The 26,808-nt window shown below is 43.3% G+C and overlaps 2 protein-coding genes across 2 annotated transcripts in view; one reads left to right on the plus strand and one right to left on the minus strand.

The window, feature by feature from the left end:
- ZPLD1 (zona pellucida like domain containing 1) overlaps positions 1–12,209 on the plus strand; it is a 53,373-nt gene extending 41,164 nt beyond the window's left edge. Inside the window, exons 8-11 of the mRNA XM_077342119.1 lie at positions 2,972–3,143; positions 5,275–5,383; positions 7,541–7,570; positions 8,971–12,209. Coding sequence (XP_077198234.1) covers positions 2,972–3,143; positions 5,275–5,383; positions 7,541–7,570; positions 8,971–9,149 — 490 coding nt within the window. The 3' untranslated portion in view covers positions 9,150–12,209. The remainder of the gene's footprint in view (positions 1–2,971; positions 3,144–5,274; positions 5,384–7,540; positions 7,571–8,970) is intronic.
- Positions 1–26,808, minus strand: part of RPL24 (ribosomal protein L24) — a 354,788-nt gene that overhangs the window by 316,100 nt on the left and 11,880 nt on the right. The window lies entirely within an intron of this gene.

Raw genomic sequence — 26,808 nt, forward strand, 5'->3', positions numbered from 1 at the left:
AAATTGCCCTGGGGGTGGAGTGTGTCCAGCCCCAGGACAGTGTCCAGACTGGAATCTGGGCCAATCAGGGTGTAGCCAGCAAAGCTTATTGGGCCAGCCCTTACACCAACCTTCCTCCCTGACTGCCTGTGTGCTTCTTGCCCATGCACACATGGGAGCTGCCACAGAACTCAAGCTGCCACCTCCAGATGCCCTGACAACCAGGGCAGGCCGCCAGCACCCAACACGAAGAGGCATTGGCTTCCTGCACCAACCACCACTGGACAAAAGGGCCGCCTGGAGGATACCAGCCATTGCCTCCCCCAACCAGGATGCAGTGGCGACCCATGCCAGCTGCCACCAATACCACACTGCACGGCCTACACTGTAAAAGGGCTGCCTGCACCACCCCAACCCTGCACTGTCATGCTGCTCCACTGCCAGGATCAGGTCAGACCCCGAAACGCTCTCCCACCTGGGAGGCTGCACTGCCGGCATCCTGCACCACCCGCTGCCACCTTGTCCTCTGAGCAACTGTGCCCGCCGCCCTCACACAGCTGGAGCTCCCGCCACCTTCACCTCCTACATCGCCGCCCGCCCTGTGGCCCGTACATCCCTTGCACCATGCCAGCTCCAGCCGTCACCTTTGGGACACCACTAGCCATGGCGAAACCTCTCTGTGCTTCCATAGCCACCACCCCCACACACTCCCACTAGCGCCCGCTGCCTTCTGTGATGCAGCAGGCTTAGCAGCTAGTATAATAATAATTCAGTTATAGTGCCATTTTGATGCTACATGAATGAGTCTGAAAGGAGCTCTAGACTTACTTGCATGATATCTGTTGTACTTTGCGGTAATTCTTTCAGGGTCTGTTGCAAATCTTAAATTGCCATTATAGCCCGATTGTGCTTTGCATTTACTTGGCAAACCAGGATTTCAAACAGGGACAAACAATGGTTTGGAGTTCTGGTTTGCAGGATAAATGCAAACCATGGCTGTGCAGAGGAACTGGTCTTGGCTATACACAGGAGCTGGTTGGTCCCCAGCCCTAGGGAAATTCACCTGGTTTTGACCAAGGCCAGGGTCTTTTGGTCCTGGTCCCAACCTGATGGAATGAGCTCCCTGGATAGCTGAGGGCTCTGACGGAGCTCTCACAGTTCTGCAGGATCTGCAAGATGGAGCTCTTCCACCAGGCCAGAGTAGATAAAATCAAGGGCCCCTCCTCAAGTGACATCGGAACATCATGTGTTCTCCTATACCCAAAAGTAGCTTGTTGTCTGGGCTGATTCCGGGTGGGGGAATGAAGGGCTTGTTATTGTCACTAGCCATCTGGATTGTTTTTATTTATGGAGCTTTATTTTTTTGGAGGGGATGTTATTGGGCTTTTATGAAATATGTTGTTACCCACCACAAGCTGTTCATGAGAGTGGCAAACTAGAAATTAAATAGCAACAACAAATCGTGGCTGTGGCTGAACCATGGCTGATGACACAGGGAGCGCCCAGTGAGGTGTGACCCAGTGATGTCAAGGGCCACACTGCAGCGCAGGGAGAAGGGGGCGGGGGTGCCGGCCTTAAATAGCGCTGACGCTGACCAGGACAGTCACCCTCCCACCCTTCCCTGTTTTGTTATGTTCATCTGTCGCAGCCATGGCAGGTATGCTTGGTAGGGAGCCTGTTGGCAGGGAGACCCGTCTACGTACGGGACTCCCTGATGGTGGATCAGGGACTTGGCCGGTAACCGGATGTGGCATACCCAGCTGGGAAGCCAGGGGCCCGGGGCCAAGTGGCTGGGGGATACCAATGGAGGCAGATGCCCGTTGGGTCCTGTCCGGTTGTTTCCCAGAGCAATTCCATGGTGGAAAGCGTCCCATTCTCCCTGCTGGGAGTGAGGCATGGAACTGGAACGCCACAATACAGGTTTCAGCCGGACAGCTGATGGGGTCAGGCTTCCATATCAGCAACGAGCCAACCCTCCGTTGAGTCAACAACAACAACAACAACAACAAAACTTCATTGCTTAATCATGATCTGACACCTTGACATGTTTTTAATGCAGTAACCCTGAATCAGCCTTTATTCATACTAGTTATCTGTATATTAAGGAGTGGTATTTAACTCCTTATTATACATATTATTCTAAACACTGTTGCATTGGCATGTTAGCATAATGGTGCTAATACTGATGGGAAAATATTAAAGTTTTAGAGGCTAGCATATGACTAATGATAATATGAACTGCTATCATGCAGAAAAGAATATTGGACATTAAATGTTAAGTAAATTGGCCTTAGGTCTGGTTTTAATAGATGAACATCCTATGGATAGATTACTGTTACCTTCACATTTTTCCAAGGTTTAAGCAATGCATGAGCCTAAATAAATATTTTGTGTGGAACATGTTTACCAGAAGAAGAGTCTTAAAGAATTTATAGGGATTCTGACTAAACTGACTAAAACTAAGAAAGACTTGCTTCCTTTGCTGCAAAACTCTTAAATGGTGCTTGGCATCTTTCTAATAATAGACATGAAATGACAACTACACTAATTCATGACAGAAACAAGGGACCAATTCCCCAAACTGCAGCAGCAGACTAGTTTAGGCAGCAGAACAAGATGACAGAAGGAGCAGATAATAGGAACAGGAATCAAAAGCCATGAAAAAAATCTTAACCTTTTCCTCAGGAAAGTACTAGACAGTGACAAGGAAATATTATTTATGGGTAACAGTAGATGATGAAGTGTGGATGGGGAGAAGTAGAGCTCCAAAGGAGACAATCAGCATTCACAGAGCACTGAGCAAATTTTGCTCACTGAGACTGGCAATTCAAGACTAGCAGTTCTGAACCATGCTGATGCATTCCTCATGTGGTGCTTGTTGTTTTCCTTGGAGACAAAGGAAAAATCTGAATGTTATGTTTACTTTCCCTATTCTGTTGGAACCAGAAAAAGTGGTACATAAAACGACATCAGTTTCAATCTTTCCTTTCAGCTGTGACAAGGACCCTCAGACAACTATAATTGAAAATGGCAAGAGTCAGATGGGCCGATTTTCCTTCGAGGTGTTCCGCTTCGTGAAGCACAAGAATCAGAAAATGTCCACCGTTTTTCTTCATTGTGTCACAAAGCTGTGCCGAGCAGATGACTGCCCTTTTCTTGCTCCTGTAGGTTTTGGAGTGTTTGGGTAATACTATAGTCAGAGCTAAATGCAGAAGGTTCTACACTCTTTAAAATGTGAATTCCGTGAAAACGTGAAATAAAATTAGAGTCAACATTAATGTACAATGTAATTCATGCTATGGCCAATGTGTAATCATACAGAGGCCAGAATCACATACCATGATCCAGTAAAGTTGGAGTTCCGTTGTGAAAAACTTATTGCGGTGGGTGCCTTAATGCCAAATCTACAAAACATTGGTGATTCATGCATATACTTTTATATAGTCAAGCATGTGATAATATTTGATAACTGCAGTTATAATTAAGGGAATTGTTTTAGATAATAGGGTCACTTTATTACCAGGTTTATGGTGAACTGAGCTATATTGATGAGGGAGGCTAAACATCTAATTCCAAAATTCCAGCCAATAATATAATGCAGAATCATAGATACAAAATAGGGATGATTAGATTTCAGTTTCATTCCTTTATTGTTCCAAAGCTGACTCAGAATTGCATTCTATTTCTTCTTATTCCTCTTAATTAAATGAATATTTCTAATTAATAGTTGTATGTTCAGTTTCCTACAGCTTTCACTGTTTCCTTCTGTAGTTTATCCCTGATCAGGTGTATACTGACTGTTGCAAATGTGGTATGATTATAAATATAATTACATTAATTTTTTTCTTTGCATGATGTTTTACTCAAGTTAGGCCTCCCCTCCCCCAGCCTGGGAATTGCATTCATTTGCTTCTCTGTCAATAAAGTTGGGTCCAGTATGGCACTGATTGAGGCTCTTAACTGCATTGACAAGGCTCAGCTGAACTCAATCAGAAGTGTGGAGCACAATGTCCCTTCAGACTTCCACCTTCCCAACCAGTAGTGCTTCCTTCTTTCCAGGAATGTTGCAGTTTGTTCAGCCTTAGCCGTTTAACCAGAGCTAGTGATATCAATCTGGAGATTTGGATAAGGAAATGTAGAGCTGTGTATAACTTGCATATTAATGCCAGCCAGCCCCCAAACTAGAGTTGATTTGGCCTGAGAACTTTACATAGAGATTGCAGAGCATGGGTTATAGGACTGTACCCTGTGAGATCCTACATTGATGGCAACTGGTGTCCAATGGCAAAGCTTTGGGTTCAGTCCACAAGGAATGATTTGAGCCAGTTCAGTGCACAGCCCCGGATGCCCACAACCACTTCCAAGTGTCTCAACTGTGTCAAAACCAGCAGATACATCCAGTAGGAGCAACAAGGCGGAACATTTAGATCGAAGTCATCCACTAAAGCCAGTAGAGCTGTCTCCATCCTGTAACTTGATATGAAACCAGATTGAGTTGTTCAAGAAAACCTAGGTCTGCTACTGGTCTCTCAGCCCCTTTGTCTAGTAAGGACAAGTCAGAGACAGAGCAATAATTGGTTTTCTTTAGGGATTAAAAAAAAGAAGAAGCGGTCAGAAACTGTCTCTTTGAGTGAACCTCCATGGGATAGCACAGAAATCCCCCAATACTATCTTCTGAGACCAATCCCCCACCCCCCACCCCAAATAGCACTGGAACCATCCTAGCATGGTGTCCCTTAATCTCAGTGCTGAAGGGAGGCTCAGTAGGCTACTATGATTGATAGTATTGAAGGCTGATGAGAGATTCAGCAGAATGAGCCATGTCCCATTCCCCCCATCTAGTTCTCGTCAGAGGTGTCTGTTCCAAATCCTAGCATGAAGTCTGATTGAAGTGAGTCCAGGAAGTCAGTCTATTCTAAAAAGCCCTGGAAATGAGAAGCAACAACCCAGTCTAGCACCTAGTCCAAGAATGAAAGTATAGAGTCTGCCTGGAACTTCTACAACATTTTAGGTCTCAGGGAGTTTTCTCTCTCTCTTCCGAATAGGTCTAATCACTGCCTCCTAGGGTGGCATAGCTCCTGCTCTCGAGGACACATTTACCATTCCCCTTAGTTACTTGGCCAGTCATGCAAACAAGTATGAATGACATGATACTTAATAATTGTTTTGCACAGCAAGTAAATGCCTGCATACAATTAATTAAATAAAACTTTAGCAGCTCTGTCAATGCAACCCTAAAGTGCCTTGTATTCTGTATCAGAGAAAAACTCATGATTGTTTTGTTTGACCCTTCAGATTTGCAGTAACAGAAAAAGAAGAGATGCTGTAAAGAGAACCACTTGGACTCCTCAAAGCACTTCTGGAAGTGCTATAATCTCTGCTGGCCCCATCATCACAAGGACTGGTAAGAGTAACAAGGATTTGTCATAAATGACATGATTTCAAGATCTAGCTAAATGCTTTGTTGTACCAGTACCAGACTGCATGGTATGCTTGGTGATCAGTCATGTAGGTTCCATCCTGCAACTGCTAAACTGGAGAACAAAACAGAGTTTCCAGCTGTACCAAGATACATATGCACAGGCCCTGTTCTGGCCTTCAAATCAAAATCAGAAGTGAGAACAGTGTGTATGATCTCTCTTCCAAATATTGAATTAGTATTTGAAAATAGCTCAAGTGCCTGCTGTTAAGGTTGATAATTTATTCTTAGCTGCATAGGTAAGCAATTTCAATTTTAGTATATGTGCTGCTGAAGCGAGCACAGGTAAGCAATTTCAAATTGATCCCATACTACAAAGCAAAGAAGAGTAGACAAAATAGGAACCAATTCTACACAAGGAATTTGCCCCCAGGACAGCCTCTCATTGATCTCAGGTTTTAGTGCTGCTTCCATGTGATGTCAGCAGCAACCCGGAGCTCTCAAGTGGCTGGTGCGAATTTTAGTCAAATTTGTTTTTCAATGAGGGAAATCGCCCAAACCTGATTTCCCTCTTCTTACCATGCAGCGATCCAGGGAGCAAACAGGCACAAGCCTGGGTGGAGGGAGAAACAAGTGATAGATAGAAACATGCACCCTCCCCTCTCAATTTCCTGATCGTGATTAAAAAAAATAAATGGCATGGTCCATGTTGCTGTGGGATTGCAAAGCTATATTCCCTATGTAAAAATAAAATGTTCTTTTTAGTATGCATGGTCATTTTGGGATCAGGCAGCCAAAACACATTACCGTTTGCATTTTCTGGTGGTGGGGTATGAACATGCATCCATGCTCTTTGTTTTTAACCTTACTGTGAACACACAATCATCCATGGGGTCCAGTTACCATGGGCAGCCTATCACAAATCTACCCAAACATATATAAAGACCATTACACAAAGAATCCAAGAAAGAGGAGGCAATGTTTTATTGTTGTGGTGTGATCCCATGGCAACGCAGAAGTGTTAGATTAAAAAAAAATGCTTGGGTGTTGTGGCATTTCTGCATAGCAACACAGAAGTGCACTTTATTAAAAAATTAATTTCGGGGCTGGGGGAAGGAAGTTTGAGTCCCTGATACAACCACTTTGCAAGGATTAGTGGCTTGCGGTAATTGATAAGCCGAGGAGCAGGGGGATAAGTTTGTGTTGTTTTCCCTTGCTGCCTTGTTGGGAGGCAAAAAGTCACGATGAGACGGAGGAAAAACATGGGACGGGTCTCCCGTCAGGAAGCTTGCAAATGTATGGCTTCCAACTGTATGTTTGCAAACAGGAGGCAGCATGAGTTTTACGCTTCTGTGCAGAATCAGTTAAGATGTAAATGGAAAGGAAAGGGAAAGGCAAGAAGGTCTGGGACAGTGGTTCTCAACCTTTCTAATGCCGCAAGGCAAGAAGGTCTGGGACAGTGGTTCTCAACCTTTCTAATGCTGCAATCCTTTAATACGGGAACTCATGTTGTGGTGACTCCTAGCTGTAAAAATTTGCAAGTGTTCTTTCACAGAAATTAAACCAGAATTGACCAATGGCGTGAAGATCCATTGTTCATGAGTGTATATAAATTGTTTTTTTTCCCAGGGTTTCTCAGTTCAGTTCTGCCTCTTGTACCACCATGCCATTCTCGCTCTTTTCCACTGCTCCAGACGAATGCTCTATCTCGATCTACCCCGCAAGACTGTTGTGTGAATGGTGCCCCCCCCAGCCAAGCTGCTTGCCCTGCCGCGACCCCTGTGAAAGGGTTGTTCGACTCCCAAAGGGGTCCCGACCCACAGGTTGAGAACCACTGGTCTGGGAAGAGAATATTACATTCCCTATTTCTATATTACTAAGAAAAAAGGAAGTATTTCAAAAAGGAATAATGGCAATGCGAAACAATTCTTCATAACAATAATTTGATTATGAAGTGTCCTAGAAATCAGATATTTTCTTATAAAATAGAGTTGTGAGTCTAACAAATACTGATAGTGACCAGAAAACAATGTAGAAGTAGCTGGTATGGTTTAAAATATGATAGATGTTATTTGAATAGAAAGAGGCTACAGAAATAGCAACTTGAAATTATGAAATATCTTTTTTGTGTGTTTTATACAGATGAGACTCCAACTAATAATTCACAGCTTGGTAAGTTGTACCAATAACTGAGAACTGATGTTTTTTTTTTTTTTTTTTAATAGAAGGATTTTGTTTCTTTGGTAATAGATAAGGAAATTCCATGGACTTAGTCAGTTGTGGTGCTGTAATTTCTGCATTAAAATAAATATGGCTAGACTAGAATGAAAGCCCATTGTATTGTTGAATACAACAGGTGCTAGGATCTCATGATAGGGGAAGGAAGGAAGGAATGAAGGATGAAGGGGAAAGGATGAAAATGGTGTAAAGAAGGCAGGAAGGCAGGAAAGAAGGAAAGGGAGGGAGAGAGGGAGGGAGGGAGGGAGGAAGCAGGCGAGAAGGGACTGAAGGAAGGCAATCAGGGAAGGGGGAAAAGGAGGGAGGGAGGAAGGAAGGAAGGAAGGAAGGAAGGAAGGAAGGAAGGAAGGAAGGAAGGAAGGAAGGAAGGAAGGAAGGAAGATGATTGAAAAGTAGGGAGGGAAGAAGGACATGAGGAGGATGGAGGAAGGAGAGCATGGGCAGGAGCGGCTGCAAGTGACCCTGGCAGGATGGCAGGCTGGGAGAGCCAGGTGTCCAGCTGCCACTATTGTCATCTGGGGAGGCCGCCGTGGATCGGTTGCCTGCCATGGCAGCCCCCCCCCTCTGCCAGCCATTGTGGAAGCCAGACTTGGCCGCTGAGTCCTTCTTCGTGGCAACACTGTGGGAGCTGCCATGCCCCGGAGCCAGGTGGTCAGGCAGGCAGGGCTGGCTCCTGGCTGTGGTGTGGAAAGGAAGGGAAGGGTGCTGGCTGGCTATGGAGAAGCAGAAGTGGGCTGTGTGGGGGGGGGGGTGAGAGCAGATCAGCTGACGCTGACGGGGAGCTGCAGCCTGTTCTCGGGTTGGAGTTCTTCCCAAGTCCGTGTGGCCCAAAGCCAGCAGCTGTCATGCAGAGGGCTCTCTGGCACCCACTGGAGAAGAGGTGCTAATGCCCCGTGGGAGGTTGGCCAGAGCCCGTTCATTTGCAGGCGGAGATGAAGTGGCCAGAATGAGCGAGCGAGCGAGCAACATTCTCCCAGCAGTGCAGCAGCAGGCTAATTGGGTGGGTGGACCAGCCAGTGCATCCTGTCATCATGCAGGAGCCACACTCTACCTGCTCATTCAGGGGGAAAGGGAGGTGGGCAGCAGCAGCTGTAGACATCGAGAGGGTGCCACAAGGGCAGCGCTGCTGGAGTGGGCGCCTCCCTGGTGCAGGCCAGGAGTGGAGGGCAGCTGCCCTGCTGTGTGTTTCCTGATTGGCCCAGAGTCCGGACATGCTCCACCCAGGAGGGCTTAGCCCTTATATATATATATAGCCAATGGTTACAGTCAGATGGTTCCTTGGCTTGTAAAATAGTAGTGTAACATCTTCCTCTTTCATTCTTATTCTTTTGCAGCTAGTCCAAATGGTTTTGCTTTCCAAATGAATTCAGTCACCAGCGCACTGATTTCAGGAATAGTGATTCTAGGAATTATGAGCATCGTTTTTTGTGTGTTCATCCTCACCCTCCTCCACAGGAAGTGGTCTGGCAGTAGCCCAATTCTGAATGGTGTACGAAACCCAGTTTTCAACTAGAGTGAACAAATCTCTTGGACTTTCTCTGTAAGATTGCCTTAAAACATGTCTTCTTTAAAATGACACCAAGACAGCATTTTGCCTTTTTCAACTGTCATCTGTTTCTACTTGTAGGGAATACATGTTATTGTACAAATAATAAGCAGTAAAGAGAATAGGTATTGTTTTCATATGCATATGTGTGTGATCAGGTCACGTGATATTTTGCCTGTGAGATTATTGACAACCAAGAATGGTTTCAAAGCTTTGAGTGGTGTGATTCTTTCCTTAAACAAAGGCTGATGGCAAACACCTCCTCCAAATGTGTTCATATTAAATAAATATGGGTGCCATGTAACATCCACAGTTATTGCAATCCTTTCTAAAGGACAAACTGTGTTTTTTCTTTCTGTTTTTTTCTGTATCATTGTAAACTTGATGCCAAGCCTTTATACACCAAATCTAGCACTTGGTGAATATAGTTACCATTTCTTGCTGGGCAGTGGAACTGAACTGTAGACTGTTTAAAATAAGTGGTTGTAATTTTAGTTTGCCAATGAAATGAAATGCTGTGATGGCTGCTTTGCTTTATGAGTCTTCCTGTTGTATACGGAAATGACAAGAATGGATGCATGAATTATTCCTGTCCATATTTAGTCTGAGCAAAAACCTTTAAAAGTGAACATTTAATGCTAAGCTGAAGCTGCTCACTTTTTAAAACAAAGTTTCTTCAACCCTTTCAATATATTTTTGGCAGTTGCTTCTAAAATGTTTGTTTATTCATTTACTTCTCTCTCTAAATGTTCCCTTAGCATGTGCAAGGTTTACATGCCATCACTACACGGTCCTGATTGGTTGGAATCACGTGTATCTTGAAGCATTGCCCTCACTCTGAACTAAGTTTGTTTTTTTGGTGACTTCAGCACATAGCAAAATCATATACACTAGAACGTAATCATGTACATTACGTGGCTCCCGATTAGCTGTAACCAAGTAATCCAAGAAAGAGAAAGAATGATGTTGCATGTAGCAGTTAGGGGGACTGTAGCACTACATAATTTCATAGACAGCATTGTTTTCAACCCTAACATTGTAAATTGATAAGGTGACCAGATTTTAACATTGGTAAAGCGGACACCATTGACCGGGGCGGTTCTTGATTAAAAATTTGGTCTATATGGAGCAACAAAAAGTTTCATAGAACGTATAGAATGCAAAAATAGTATTGTAATATATATATTTTAAATTTCAACGTAAGTACAATTTGCCAGGTACCCCAGATGTCCCTTCAAAAGTGGGACAATCTGGTCACTTTATAAATGGAGGATGTTACAGTCCAAGGTAAATTCACATTAAATTACAAAATTAGTTAGTTTCCATCAATCAGTTTCTACTAGCACACACAATGGATAAAAGAATCCAATCTTGTCCAAGTCTTATTCATTTCAATTTGTATTAAAGGTGTTTGATCAAATATCTTTAAATTGCTTTGAGCAGAGAAGTAACAAGTTTGTCAATTCTTGGTGGATCTCATCCAAATTCAATAAACATGGTTCTTTTTAGTTCTGATTCTTCTTTCTAGCATGAAGAATAGATGTTCATCAAGTTTCCAGCAACCTCTGTTATTAAGAGACTTGATAAAGGAATGGCTGTTCTGAACTTATCACCTCTGGAGGAAAAGAAAGCAAAATATACTAAGGGCTTTTGTGAAAGTTCATGAGATTTCAGGGCGAATTTCAGCTGAAGCCCAAGTCATTTCCACTGAGCTAAATACTGCTGCTTAGGACTCTGTTTGAAAATCACTGAAGAATTCTCTTGATATATAAAAAAACCCTTTGCATTAAAAAAGTTAAGAGTGTCCTTTATGGAAGGAACACACACATTTTATTTATAGATTGTAGAGAAAGGGTTAGTCATCCCAGAGAATGTTATACTTTAGAAGGACCTAACAAGTCTCTAAAAGACAAGAGCCTGCCAATTATGAACCCATTGCTTCACTGAAGTGCCTACAAATAGATTTAGGGAAGGTCTAGTATGTTTACAAGAGTGTTGATCATCCAGGGCTATATTTCTATCCTCATCTAGTGCTTTTCAAGTGGATACTCTTCCACTCAATCCACTGCTAAATCAGAAGATGATGCTGCCACAGCAACTCATGCCTGTTTTTCTCTTTTCCTCTCCGTATCCAATACTACTTAGCAGAAGATGCGAAACACAACAGGCGGGGGAGGAAGGTGACACAGGGAATTGCGGCAAAGTCACAGCTGTTTGGCCTTATTCAGTAGTGCATAAGGGAGCTGGGACTTTGCGACCCTTACTACAACTTTTAAAGATGACGGACCCCCTGGACTTCCTGTGCATCAGCACACAGGAGGACTACTTACTACTCTGTATGGTCTGATATTGATTCTGACTGGTGTACCATTCAAAGTTACCACTCCTGTTTCCCCCTTTATTCCAGGAATATTGTATTATCCTTTACGGTGGTGAGCTAGTCACTCCTTGGCAGAAAGAAACCTATTTAAGAAATATCTTACCAGCATGCAGTGTCTCACACCTTTAGCTTATCTGATCAGCTTCAGATAAGTAGAAATTCTAGCTAAAAGACTTTCCCCCCTTAAATAGGTATTTAAGGATGGCAGCATGGATATATCTGTGCAGCTTACTGTAATATGTATGGGTGTATTCTCTGGCATTAAGTGAGGCTGCATGATTCAGAATGTAGTGCAATATAGTTTGGATACTAATGTCATCTGTCCGACAGTAGCATTTGGGGCCTATATCCTGCATTTAAATTGAACAAACTGCATTCCAGTGTGGCTGCACATTGTGCATACTGCTTAAAACAATTCCTTCATGTACTTTCCCAGTTTCCTGTGGTTTTTGTGTCTATATTTTTGTGTGTGAACTTACATTAATGGTTTATTATCAGGGTTATTTCAATATCATGACTATATTATTTCATTCTGGCCCTCAAGATCTGTTTGTTAACTATCCTGCCTGCTGGTAGTGTTGGGTCTCTCACAAGCTACCTTGTACATGGTTTTTTCCAGTCTTAATACCTCAGAACATATTTTTGCACTTCAGGGTTTAGGTTTGATAACATGTAAAATATGATTGTTTAATAAAATAATTTGAAAAAAATTAAAACCAAGACCTGTGTGAATCCTTCGTGGAACTGAATCAAGCACAACATTTGTTCCAGTTTCATTATTTAACAAGGTCCTAGGTATTTTGAATAAATCCCACAACCACAAGGTGAGAATAGTAAATTCTGTTGCAGAGATATTGTGAAGATTAATGCAATAAGGCTTTACATTTTAATTCAAAATTACTGTTGTTATTTGATAAACTGAATAAGTGCCATCACATGCAGTCTGTAGCGTTCATGGCCTCAACCATAGGCCTGGTGTAACAGCTCAGTTTTACGGCTGAAAAAACCCTGGCCTTGGCTGAGGCCAATTTGATGTCCTTGGGGCTAGGGATCCTGAGGAGATTTTGGTTTGCACAGCTTAATTTCTTTGGTGGTCATATGGGGAGAGATGGTCCTGCAGGTAAAATGGCTCCAGACCATTTAGATCTTTAAAGGTTATGACGCAAACCTGATTCAGTCTCCAATCTGGATCCAGTGCAGCTGCAAGAGGACAGATCAAATATGGGTCCTCCATCGGATCCCATTAAGGACTTGTGCAGCTGCATTCTGCACCAGTTGAAATCTCCATAGCATTTTTAAGGGTAGCCCTGCATAGTTTCTTGGTCACTGCAAAGAAATCTAATGGGAAGTAGTGAATATGTCTAGATCTTAGTTGGCTAACAACTCAAACTCCTAATGGGAAAAAATCATGACATAATTAGCAAATGTTCATTCCCCCCTTCAGCAGATTCAATGCTTCCTATGGCAGAACTCTATCCCAATTCCTGTCCTGAACGGTCTATACCAGCTCCTCATTTGTGTCCGGTCCCAAAGCAGAGTGCTGATTCTTATCTTTAAGGCCCTTAACAATAGCAGTCAGAGTACTTGAAGGACTGCCTTCATATCTCATATTGTCCAGTTCTTCAAGTAGGATCCTACTCCCAAGGCATAGGAAGGCTTAAGTTCTTCAGTGGTGGTGGAGTGCCTTCCTCCTTGAGGCTCACCTGGCACTTACCTCACTGTCTGTGCATAGTCTTTTAACGGAAATGCTAGTAATCTGTTTTACTTTTACTTTTATGGTCTGCTTCTAGCCTGAGGTTTGTTTTGTGAAAGCAATTTTGCCTCCTGCTAGAATTGTTTTTATGTCCCTGGTGGGCTCTTTGCATGTTTTTCTCCTGGTTTTAATATTGATAATATTACCCACCATTGTTTTGGTAATTCTTTTGACTTGTCTTCTTTTTACCTTGTGAGCTGCCTCAGCAGGTCTCAGGAGAGGCAGCATATACATTTTCTAAAGAAATAGATATTGTTGAAACTGCTTCTAATCTCGGATTGATCTCTCTAGGCAGTTTCAAGTAGAAAAAGGCTTTCATAAGTGAGATTTGCAAATATTTGCTTCAGGACTTGCATTTCTCTAAGATTTGCCTCTTGTAAAGTTTGAGGCTGCAGAATAAGGTAAGAAGCTGCCTGGGTCACAATTTTTAATGCCCTGTGTGCATTTGCTACAATATGCTGTCTTGTATTGATCAGCAGCTCGAGAAAATCTGGCCCACAGTTCCTGCAGTGCTGCAAACACCACAGTAAGCGAACAAGCCTTGCCTGATAGATATTCCTAAAGAACTAAATAGGGATGCTTTCAATAAATATTCAGGGCTGTGAGGAAAATTTCAAATTAAATAAATGTTATTGAATTAAAATGTATGTAATTTCCACTTTTTCTAACAGAGATATATCTATAGGACACATAACACTGTGTTAAGGGAAACATTTTGTTAACTCCTCATATGCCATTCAGGTTTCTAAACTGGCACTCCAAAGATTGATTTACCCTCACCGCAGCCTGTAAAGAGATTGCTGCTGATGAGGCAGCTTGGGGGGGGGGGGGGAGCAGATCTTTCTTAAGAATGGTTGGACAAGGCAGCACCTTGAAAAGGCTTGGTTCCTCAGTTGGCCAACAGGTTGTCATCCTCCAAGTGGGCCCTGGAGATCTGGCATTACAACTGAACTGGGCTGCAGAGGTCAATTCCTTTGGAGAAAATGGCTGCTTTGAAGGGTGGACCCTATGGCGTCTCTCCCTTCCCCAAAATCGGCCCCTTCAGGCCCTACCTGCAAAATCTTCAGGAATTTCCCAACCCTGCAGGGACACTGTAGGTTGGGGCTGGGCGGGCCGAAAGGCCCAGTGCTGTCAATTATGCACAGCGCTGGCCCACCCCAGCCCCTTCCGGCGTCCGTGGTATCCCGGGGACTGTGGCAGTTCCCGTGTTTGGATAATGCGGCCCTTCCGTGGCCCTAGGCTGGCCCATGCCCGCACTGGCAGCGGCTGTGTATACAATCAGGGATTTTCCCCGAAGCCCTGCTGCCACCAGTGCGGGCATTCTGGCCTGTGCATAATTGGTCCGTTTCCTTGAGGCCTTTAGCTGCTGTTCAGCAGTGGGGAACCGAGTTACCCCTTCTCACTGCCCATGGCAGAGTCTTTCTGCTACAGTGGCAGCATAAAAGAGCCGAGCTGTCTCCCCCTGGTAATTCTACCTGGAGTTCCTTTTGGCACAGTTTCTTTACTAAAATTCCTTGCTTGTGCTCCAGGTTTTTGATTGTCCTGTTTTGTTTAGATGCTAGGAATTCTTCTCCCTCCAATTGCTTTATGTGAGCTTTGCTCAGCAAGGACTCATTAGCAAGATGCTTAATGCCAAGCTTGTTGTTCTTGTTGCTTTGATTGACTTTGTTAATGCTGCTTTCAGGTGTATCTCAGGCAGGTAATAATCTCTCTTTTATGAGGGTATCCAAATGTTATGTTTTTTACTACTTCCCACTCATGAAATGAGAATGTTATATTCCTCCTCTTGCTGCTTGCATTACATGCTGTCCATGTTGTTCCCTGTTAGAAAAATGCCTGCAATAATTTAAAGGTGGCATGTATACAGTGAAATGAAACTATCTATAGATATATGCATTTGATATGGTAGATATAACCAGGCAGTGTAAATGGCTCATGAATGCATGACTTTGGAAATGTCTGAGTGACAGCTAGGTTATTAAAATGTGTATCTCTTGAAAACTGGATTAGCCATCATGCCAAACATAATGGCATATGGAATAGGGTGATCCTTTCCTGGCTTGTATTATATGGCAGGAAGGTGAAGACATAATTTCTAAGAAAGAAATTTTATGCAACATGTTCCTTTATTTGTTTGTTTGGCTGAGTTGGAAAGTCAAAACCGATGGCTGGTATTGTTCATCCCATACAGATGGATACAGAACTGGCCAAGAAATAGATGTGACTGATGCTGAATGTTGGGCTTTCCCCAAAGCTAGTGCCCATGTCTACTGTTTGGGTGGAATCTCCCCTTTGGAACCTGAATCTTCTGGTTCCTGAGGCTGAGGGGAATGAGTTGACAGCAGTAAAGGCTACTCTCCAACACTACTGAATCCTCCAGAATTGATGGAACCAGCTCACTCTGTTCTGAGTCTTTAGGATACAGAGACTGATAGGACTTGTGCTTTGATTTTACCCTTTTGGAAGGTAGTTCTAATGAACTCTTCTGTGAAGATGATGGAACTGGCAATCAGAATCTGCACCAAGGGGATCCAAAGATGGAACCATCTGAACCAAGGAAATAGATTTGGATCTGGAGAACTGCTCCCACACAGCAGACGGCTTCACTACTGTCAAGGCCTTCTGCCTGAGGATGTCTTTGAGCCTAAAGACTCTATCCCTGGTGCTAGGACCCAATATTCTGTGACTCTCACATTTTTAAAACAAAAAAACTTTGGGCTGTTGACTTGAGGAGACTACCAAACACCAGAGATAAGAAGAAGACAGCTAGAAATATACATCTTCAGAGAGTGGCAAAGAAGGAACTGAGGGGAAATGGTGCCTCCCACCTCTGTGCTCTATTTTCTGTAGGAAAAGCCCCACCATGTGCCAGAGAGGCAATGACACCCTTTATGGCTAATAGAAGCTAGAAAGTTCTTTCTCTGTGGCTGGCCTGGAGAAGGAAAATGAACTACTTGAGTTTGCATGTGTAGGTATATGGGTGATTGCACCAATGATTCCCATGACAAAGAATGAATTATTTGTTATTGTTAGGTGCAAAGTCGTGTCCGACCCTTCGCGACCCCAAGGACAATGATCCTCCAGGCCTTCCTGTCCTTTACCATTCCTTGAAGTCCATTTAAGTTTGCACCCACTGCTTCAGTGACTCCATCCAACCACCTCATTTTCTCTCATCCCCTTCTTCTTTTGCCCTCAATCGCTCCCAGCATTAGGCTCTTCTCAAGGGAGTCCTTCCTTCTCATGAGGTGGCCAAAGTATTTGAGTTTCATTTTCAGGATCTGGCCTTCTAAGGAGCAGTCAGGGCTGATCTCCTCTAGGACTTATGAATTATATGGGTTTTTTAATCATAGAAATTGCCTTTGTGCTTTTCCATTGGTTTCTGATAGTCTCACACAACTAATGCTTAGTTGGGTTCAGGCTAGAATCCGGCCATGATACTCCACAGCTAAGGCATTTAGAAAGAATTCCACAAAGACTTCGGCGCAGCTCACACTCTGGGCCGATTTTGGTGGTGGCAGTGGTGGTGGTCAAGAGTCATGACTCTGTCTTGGCATTTAAGCAGCAGGCACTTCAGTCCTTGTTTGGTATTTTAATCGGCCTTAATTTTGTTAACTGACCTGCTCTTATATGTCTTCAAAAATTGGTTGCTGCATTAACCAAGGCAATGATGAGATAGAAATAGTTTGAATAAGCAAGTAAATGAGTTAGGGCCATTCCGCACTCGTTCAAAATTGCACAATGGTTGCAAATTGAAATCGCTACTGATTTGCTGTTATGCACAACGTCGTTGACAATCTGCAACACTCCTGAAACCGATCTGCAAAAAGCGCTTCGTTGTAGCGCTTTCAGGGAAATCCCAAAAAGTGGATTCACCCTCCGGAAAGTGCTACACTCTTGCAACCAATCTGCAACACTAGCAGGAAAGTTCTGTGCATTACCATTGTTGCGGTTTCTGCAAAGTCCCTCCCCCTGGCTCTCTCCTCTGATCTTCCGGTGAAGCGATCACCATATTTTTTTCTCGGAGCGAGCGGAGATCAACGCACCAGTGAGCCTTTGTTTACCCAGTGAGGCTTCCCTGGCTGCAGTCCCTCCCCAGAACTGTTTTAAGTCACCAAGCACCAAGCAACACACAGCCCCGTTTGCTGGTTTATTTTCCCTTTATTTTTCACTCTATTTTCGGCCGAAAATCGCACCCGTGCGGGGGGGGGTATTTTTTTCACTCGGGGGGAGTGTGGCAACAATGAAATGGCAGCTCAAACACCACCTGCTAGCTAGATGGGTCTCTCCGTTGCAACAAATCAACGCAGATTCATTGCAACGTGTTTTTTTTTAAACCTTCCTTAAAGGGAAAGGAGCTTTTCGGGAGCATGATAACAGTCGCCCATTGGCTGCTTGATGGCCAGGGGCGGGACAAAGCTCGGGAATATCGCTTCCTGGCTAGCGATTTTTGCCGAGACCGGAAACCTGTGGGAAATGCTAGAAACGCAACTGGATTCCACTACAAAGGCAGGTATGCATAACAACGAATTCCACTATTTAAAATGGCGTTTTTTCCTTCTGCAACCAATTTGCTACATAGATCCTGGTGCGGAATGGCCCTTAGTTTTCAGTATGGACCTTCTCACTATATTAGCAATGGATTTTAAATCGATAACCTGGTCTATCATAGAAGTGATTATATGAATCGTGCTTTGCAGTGCTCTCTTTCTCATAAAAATACCTTTTTATTAGGATCAATTGCAATTGGTACTGCTAGGGAGATAGGAGGTTGCATGCTGGCTCTTATTATTCTCAAGGGGCAAATAGCCGTGTTTTGCTTCTTTGTCTAGGGAGCCTGGGCTGCATTTTGAAACTTATTTTGTAGCCAACACTATGTAATCCAATTAAGTGTGTAACGCAACCATGTCTTTCATCGCAAGACTCTAACAACACCCTTGAACACTACAGAAACAGTCTACAGACCACAATCTGTCTCTTCATGTCCTGAAACATATTTCTCTTCTTCTCTTCCCCTTTTATGTTTATACAGCCCAAAAAGAGTCCTGTGGAACTTGAAAGCATTCTACTCTCTCCTTGGTCTTAATACAAAGGTATTACATGACCAATGCTTTTGGAATTTTTATATGACCAATACAGCTACGTACATTCACTGCTCTCCTTAGTGGTGGTTGAGCAACATGATTTTGAAGCTCAATTGTTTTCATTCCTGTATCTGTAGTCCAGAGATAAAGATGCTACTTGCCTACCACACAGAACTTGTTTAACATTTAGAGCAGGGAGGTGAGTGGGGCTGAGAGAGCTCTAAAAGAACTGCTCTGGTTCTCCAGATTAGCAGCTGCCACTCTTAACCACTATACCATGCTTCCTGACAACAACAACAAAATGATGCTTTGAACACAAAAAGAACTATCTAATGATAGATATTGTTGTTCTGGCTTTACTGTAACATTGGCTTAACTATGAACAATATTATAGTCATACTGGTGGTTGTTTTGGTCTGCTGCAAGAGTGGGTGACTTGCTTTACTTCCAGGTCTATTTTTCTTCTCCTTAAAATGGCACAGAGAAGCTTGATTGCAGAAAACAAGACCATAAGAATAAAAGCAGATATCCTTTCTCTCATTTATCAACCACCGAGACTAAATATGGACCTCAAGCTTCAGGGGACCCCATTGCACATGGCCTGCTTACAACTTACTAGGTATAAAGCAACAATGTGAATTAGTTCCAGATAGGAATGGTGGGATGTATTCACCCCTGTGATTCCAAAGACTCACACTCCTAAGTACAGTGCACCCTTCTCAGGATACTGCATTTGGCACTTGTCTTTGTAAGAGACAGCAGCCATTTCGGCCGCTTTACTTTTCTACTGCAGACCCCTACTTTGCACCTGGTACTCTTATTGGGGATCTGCTGCTCCCCAGGGAACCATTTCTAGGGCTGCAGGGGAAGGGCAAAGTGGGAACATCTCTGTCTGCAAAGTCCATTGATGACTGGATATCCCCCAGTAACTCTTTCCAGGTCTGCAGCATATTTCAAGTATTCAAAGAGCTTCAAAAATATGATTTCAGGTTTATATATTAAATATTTACATCTTGCCTTTTCTGAAGCACACTTTATCAGCCAGGATGTTAAACATTTATTATATGCATATTGACCTGTTTTCCCCCTCCCAAAATGGCCAACGATGGGCTGTGGGGGGCGGGTTGGAAGTGGAGGCGCCCTGGGAGAGCATATACACAGCTATGTTTCCCAACCATATCCTGTGTGATCATGCAACTTCTGGGGTTTCTCAAAACTTGAAGAATATGTCAGGGGTTTCTCAGTGGTAAAAAAGTTGGGAAAGGCTGATTAAAAGACTCAAGATTGCTGACAAAAGAGAATGATAATAAAATTATAAAACAATAAAATAGACTATCTGGACAACATAGGCTGAAAACCAGAATTCTTCTCTATCTACTGATTATTTAAAATAGTTCTTGAATTACTTTAAAAAATCTATATGCTGGCCTGATTCCATTCACTTGGGTTTTATAAGCTATGGGATCTTGGCTGGCCCTTTGGACTCCTCCATTAGTTCCCTGACCTGTATCCTGGACTTTTATTACCGGTCTCTTGTACAAGACAGATGTTGCAATTCAGCTGAAGTCGATGATGTCTCCAGCATAACATCAATTTGCCAGCAGTTGCAAATAAATGTGAGGGAATGTGGAATAGGTGGGAATGGACAGCTGATGATTTTCTTGGTGTGGAAGTGAATAATATTACCTGGTCAATAAAATTCCATTAAGCCTCAATTTCAGGGACAGAACTTCCTGCAGAGAGTTGGTAACACTACTTCTGAAATAATATGGATTGCCTCACAATTGTTGGGATATGCAAGATCCGTAGTGTGCCTGATTCAACAGACTATGTAGTGTCCTAAAGGGGGCTGCAGAGGTTGTGTATTTTAGCACAGTTAGATTAGGAACTTCCAGGATAATTTTCAAATATCCTCCTCCAGTGTCCTGATTGGCTCACTGGAGACGTTTTACTCCTTTGATCACACTTCCACCCTGCTTGCCTCTGAATGAATACAACAGGACTCTCTCTTATCTATCTCTCCAAAATAAAACTTTTGTTTTTCTTTTAAGTAGCCTGGAGATCTGTTTGTTTTTACATATTTAAACTCTGCCAACAATAGCATTATAAGGCAGGCTATTGTTATTGCCTTGCAGGTCGGGAGTCCCGGGCTAATAAATACGCTCACAAAGTATTGGCATGAAATAGGCCCCAACTTTATTAACAACAAGCCTGAGAGGGTTGGCATGCCAGAGGGTTAGAAGCTGGTAACGGCTTGAACCCCTCCCACCCCAATTCCCATCTGGACATGCGGGCCCCCAAGCCGCTGCACTTCCTATCTAGGGAAATGTCCCACCCTGGGTGCCAGAGGAGGCGCAAACCTTTTCTGGACCCATCTAGGGCCACCTGGCTCTGTGAAATCCGTGCCTCTCCCAGCCGGGCTTGGAACCCCTCCTAGCCTGCCACCTCTTTAAAGGGGCCTCTTTCCTGGGAAGTAGGCCATGCAGGATGTACTCCCCACCAAATCAGCTCCATTCTCTGCCAATCCACAAGTTGTGGCAAATGGCAAATAAATAAGTAACATAACCCATGTGACCCTTCACCAGCCAACCATGGCATGAAACTGCCAACAGCATAAATAGTAGGGAGGGAGGGTGGGAATCCTGTTCCGGCCAGTGGGGAGGCAGAGCACAAGGTGCTCGCTTGCGCCTGCCCTCTTCAGCCAATCCCAGAGAGCCATGCTGCCCCAGCAGCACGTGCGCTCCAGGTTCTGCTCCCCCCTCCCTGCATATTTCCCTGCCTGCCCCACCCTCCGTGGCAATGGTGGCTTCGGCTCAAGCCAAGCTGCAAATTATTGTCATATGAAAGATGGGGCAGAACTGAGACAAAGAAATTTTGGTGCCTTATCTAAGGCCTCTCAATGAATTCGATTATTTGAACAAAGGTTTCTGTAGTCTACAATCTTTTGCTGCTAGCTTCACAGGGAACTAACACACTTATTCAGTTATAGAAGCCAGATTGCATTCTAGTTATTACTTTTAAAAATCAGTTCTTCTTACTTAGGAGAAGGATAGTTCTGTTCTAGATGTCAGTGCTTTCTCAGATAGACGCTTGAGCCTTACGGATTACGGCTAATAATAGCAAGCCTCTTCAGTTTTATTTGGCAGCATGTAGCGAATAAAATTTAACAACACTAAACTAGTAAATGTGTGTGACTGATACGGAGCCACAATCAGTTTGTTAACAGTGGTGCCGTTTTGTTTCTGAACCAGCATGTTTTTGTGTCAACATAAGCCTACATGAGGGAATGCTTTTTTGCCACTATTGTAAGTTTAATGTTAGCAAATTTACTGAGGCATCATATAACTGGAGTCATTAAGGTTAGTATACATAATGTCATGGTGTCAGCAGTGCGGATGTAAGCTTGCAAGCTGCTCCAAATTAACATTGCTTATAGCTTTGTTTATGGCAGGCTGTGCCTCATAAGAGTGGTGTTTGAAAAAAAATACGTCTTTGGCAGTTGTCACACTTCACATCCAGCTGTCAGGAGAAGAAATATAATAGCAGTAAAGATCAGCATTAAAAACACAATGAAAGTGTCAGGAATTTATGCACCCATAGGTAAATAAATTGCCTGAAAATTCTTGAATTTACTGTTTTAAATATTTCAAGGCGTGAGCTGGGGGAGGGGCTATACCGAGTGAAGGCCACTCTAACTACATGCTTTTCAGAGGGTCTTATTGCTGCTTGTGGGTTCTAAAAGTTTTTGGTTACTTTGATTAGATTATACACTTTGCCACTTGAAGAAAACATTTTGCTTCCACCTTCTCCTTTCTTCATGTCAGGTATGGAGGCATTTGTGGATCAACACATTCTGACAATGATGTTGGATCCATCAATCTTTGACTGTCAAAAATGCCAGACTGATAATCCCATTAACAACATTTAAACCCTCTCAGGTGCCAGCAGTCTGCACCCAGCCTTGTGGAAACTGTAACCCATCCACGCTCAAGGCCATGGGTGCTATGGTGATTGGGTGCACTCTTGGTTGGGATCTGAGCTGCTTGGGCTCTGAGGCCTGCAGTTGCCTGCTGAGGAATGGTCGGGGAGTTTATCTGGTGCCAATGGACTGTACCTCCATTTTTGATGGAGCAGTTTTAAGTGTGCTCTGCCTGTGGGTTCCTCAAGTGGAAATGCTTAGGGAGCTGACTGACTGTTGCCCTCCCTCTGGCTCAACTATATGTGTGCAGGGGTTCGCACAGCTCAGCTGCCAGCATGATCATGCAGCACAATGCTGCTCATGGCCAGCAATGGTGTCAGTCCCCCTGACACAGCCCTATCTCCCACTTATGCTGGCATTGGGGTCAGTCAGCTCCTGCTGTCATTCAGCCCCTCCTCAGGATGGCTCCGCTAAAGGCACTCAAGATTTAAAATGCAGAATTACAAACTCATAGGAGTAAAATGAACACAGTCAAGTCCACTGAAACCATTTATCCTCCTCCAAATGGCCTCTGGAACAAGAGGGCTTTAGATGCCTTCTTAATATAGCAAGTGAAGGCACCCTTCGCACCCACTCTGGCAGACCATTCCAAAAGCCCACCATGAAAAGCTTGTGGTCCTTCTACAGCTGTAGGGGCATTCCTTCTTTTTGGGGGATGGGGGCTGTCACTTGGACCCGTAAATCCAAACCTCACCAGACCTAGAGGGCAGGTAGAGGGAAGTCAGCTGAACCAGTTTGGTGTCTCTAGCATGCCAGGGTACTGTTCTACCATGTCATAAACCTCACAAACGGAACCGGTTGATTAGGCACCTAAAAGTTTGCGGTGGTTTGTGGCTCACAAACTGAAATGGACTACATTTCTCTCGTTGATGCCCATCCCAAATGCAGATTTGGGAAAAGAAGCAATTTAGTCCTCATATTTTCATCAAGTGCCATTCGTACATCAGAAGCTATTGCTTTTCATTCCAGCTGAATGCCTTTATCTTTATATCAGCAACCCACACTACATTAAACACACACACACACAATCTTTCCCAGAGTATGTATCCATCTTTTTATTTGAATACTGACACAGTTGATTTGGCAATGTTTGGTAAGTCTTTAAAATTTCATTAGTTCATGCCTATTCATCAATTTAAAAATTGCTTTGTGATCATTTACAAGAAGAGACACTCACTACACATCTGCAACATTTGAAGAACTCAGTGGGCGCATCAATTTTAATTTGATGATTTTTGTTTGAAAACTCTAAAAAAAAAAAGGGGCGGGAAAGAAAGAATTCAGTGTACCAAAGATGAGATCAGGCTGTCATCCTCCCCGAAACATTTTTGTGGAATTTCAAATGCTTGAAGTATGTGTTCACTTACATCAGATTCCATAGACTACTAGTCCCTTGTATAACGACACACCTGAATGAAGCCTACAGATTTCACCTGCATCTGCTACTAAGGCTTCTTCTAGTCTGTAGTAGGCTTTCTTGTAACCTTTGAAAAGTACTTAGGTACTGTAGTACAACATCCTTTTAGCTTTCTCAAAACCTCTCAACTGCATTGTAGTTATTTCCTCTTTGTTTGTACCCGTTGAACACTCCACTGTCAAATCAATCTGTCTCACTATTCTCTTTTTCTGATTTATAGAGTTTTAAAAAACCAATTCATACAGATCCCCACAATCACATGAATATTAACAGCTTTATTTCAGCCATTATTGATTTAATTATTTATTTATTTCAGCTTTTCTATTTACTAGTGAATAGAACATTTATTTTTCTAGCAAATAATTTTTATTTCTTTATTGCATTTGTATGCCACCACTCCCTGATGTCTCAGGGTGGCTCACAAAGTTAAAATACCCACAATATAACAGGTAATATAAAATCATTAAAAAGCACATCATAATTATTAAAAATATAAGTAGCGTCAATTTACTCAAATTCAGGGTGGTTCCGCATGAGTTTAATGTAGCAGAAGGCTTTCAAATTGTAAACGCTACTAATTTGCAGTTCCGCAAGATGTCGCACACAATCTGCAACACTCCTGCAACAGTTCCGCAAAAAGCGATTCATTGTAGCGCTTCTAGGGAAATTGGGAAAAGTGGATTCACCCTTCGAAAAGCGCTACACTCTTGCGAACAATCTGTGACACTAGCAAAAAAGACCTGTGCATTCTCATTGTTGCGGTTCCAACGAAGTCCCTCCCCCTGGCTCTCTCCTCCGAACTTCCGGCGAAGCGATCACAATTTTTTTTTCCTCGGAGCTAGCGGGGAAAGCAACGAACCAGCGAGGCTTCATTCACCCAGCGAGGCTTCTCTGGCTACAGTCCCTCCACAGAAGTGCTTTAAAGCTCCCCTAAGTCCCCAAGCACAACACAGCCCCCTGTTTGCAAGTTCCCTTTATTTTCAGCCGAAAATTGCACCCGTGCAGGGGGGGGTTCACTCGGGGGAGCGTGGTAATGATGACTCGCCAGCTCACATGCCAGTTAGATGGGTCTCTACGTTAGGAAGAATCAAGGCATGTTCTTTGCAACGTGTGTGTGTGTGTTTTTTTAAACCTGTGCTTAAAGGGAAAGGGGTTTTCGGGAGCATGATTGCAACTGCCCATTGGCTGTTTGTTTGATTGATGGCCAGGGGCGGGACCAAGCACAGAAAAAATCGCTTCCTTTCTAGCGATTCCTGCAAGACCGGAAACCTGTGGGAAACGAATGAAACGCTACTGGATTCCACTACAAATGCAGGTATGCGTAACGCCGAAATTCCACTTTTAAAAATAGTGTTTCCACTTTCTGGAACTAATTGGCAACATTGGTCCTTGTGTGGAATGGGCCTCAATATTTCCAGGAGATAGACAAAGGTGAGACATAAGGTGCATCTTCAATAGATGTAAATGGGTGGTAGGAAAGCCAGCAGCCATTAGATGTTATCTTCAGCCCTCAACCATAGGCCTGGGAGAACAGCTGTCTTGCAAGCCCTGAAGAATAATTTAAGGTCCCACATGATTCTGATCTCATTAAGTTGTGTTCCAGTAGGCTGGAGCCAAAGCTGGAAAAGCTCTGGCCATCATTTTGTTTTTTTAGGGGCAGGATCCTTAGTAGCTTTTAGTCACTTGACCATAACATAATGGCAGAAGAGGTCCTGTATATATGATGGTCAAGGTGAAACCAAAACCTTGAATCTGATCTGGTTTTCAATCTGGAGCCAATGCAGCTTGGAGCCAGGTTTGATTCCAAGCGCCTCCACATGCAGCCAGCTGGGTGACCATGGGCTCTCCCCAGCACTGATAAAGCTGTGCTGACCGATGACATTGGAGCTGGCCTGGCGTCATCTCCAGATGACATTGGAGCTGGCCTGGCGTCATCTCAGGGCTGGCCCATTCAGGCAGTAATATCAGGGCTCTCTCAGCCTTACCCACCTCACAGGGTGTCTGTTGTAGGGAGAGGAAAGGGAAGGTGACTGTAAGCTGCTTTGAGACTCCTTTGGGTAGAGAAAAGCGGCACATAAGAACCAACTCCTCCTCTTCTTCTAAACAAAGGAACAACTCCTCTTTTCAGACCCTGCCCACATATGCTCTGGTGGCCATGTCTTGGGGCTTAAGCCTGCCAAACGTAGATTTTCCAATCAATTAGAGGGCTAACATGTTTTCCCTCTCAGTTGGAAAATGATACTCTCTATCCAAGAAGAGCACCTTCTACTCTACTTCATAGTCACCAAGGAGTCTGGACCCCTTTCTGTCACCAGAGCTGTTACAGTATCACTTGCCCACTGCCCTAGTCCTCACCTCATCAAAGAAGCACTATATTGGTTTTAATTAAATAAACAATAACAAATCTACTTTTCCTTTGCTGATTTAGGTACCTACAGGTAACTAGAAATATAATTTTCCTATTTAGTAGAACTTTGAAAAGTACTTCTGCATTGTAATAAAACATCCATTTACTGGTTGGCTCTCTCCAGACCCACATCTTCTTCAGATCAATTCATCTTCCAGACAAGCAGACTCAAAACTGAATGAAGAGCTATCACAGATTTGCATTTTGTGAAGTTTTTTTCATGGGGAGAACTGAAAAATGCTTTGTAGTAAAATATTTTCCTTATAAATATTGTTAATTCCCTCCCAAAGGAGTTTTTATCAGTTTGACGTATGTATTATCAAAATTAATAACAAATAGCATACTAGTAAATCAAAAGTGTTATTCAGAAAAAGATATCTTCTATTTGACACTAGTTGTTCCTTATAACAATAATCTATCAGAAGGTAATTGAGAGTCAATACTGCTTTTATGAAAAGCCTTTGATGTTTTCTGGGAGTAGCTGCACTTTCTTTCCCACCCACCCCCAATCTGAAGAGTTTCTTTTTATTATCTGAGACCAGCTAGTGATTGATTTTTGGAACTCAAGAGTGACATTTGAATAGTCTCAGCTTCTCTGACCTATTTCTC

The sequence above is a fragment of the Paroedura picta genome, chromosome 6 (genome assembly GCF_049243985.1).
Source record: "Paroedura picta isolate Pp20150507F chromosome 6, Ppicta_v3.0, whole genome shotgun sequence".
Classification (NCBI taxonomy): domain Eukaryota; kingdom Metazoa; phylum Chordata; class Lepidosauria; order Squamata; family Gekkonidae; genus Paroedura; species Paroedura picta.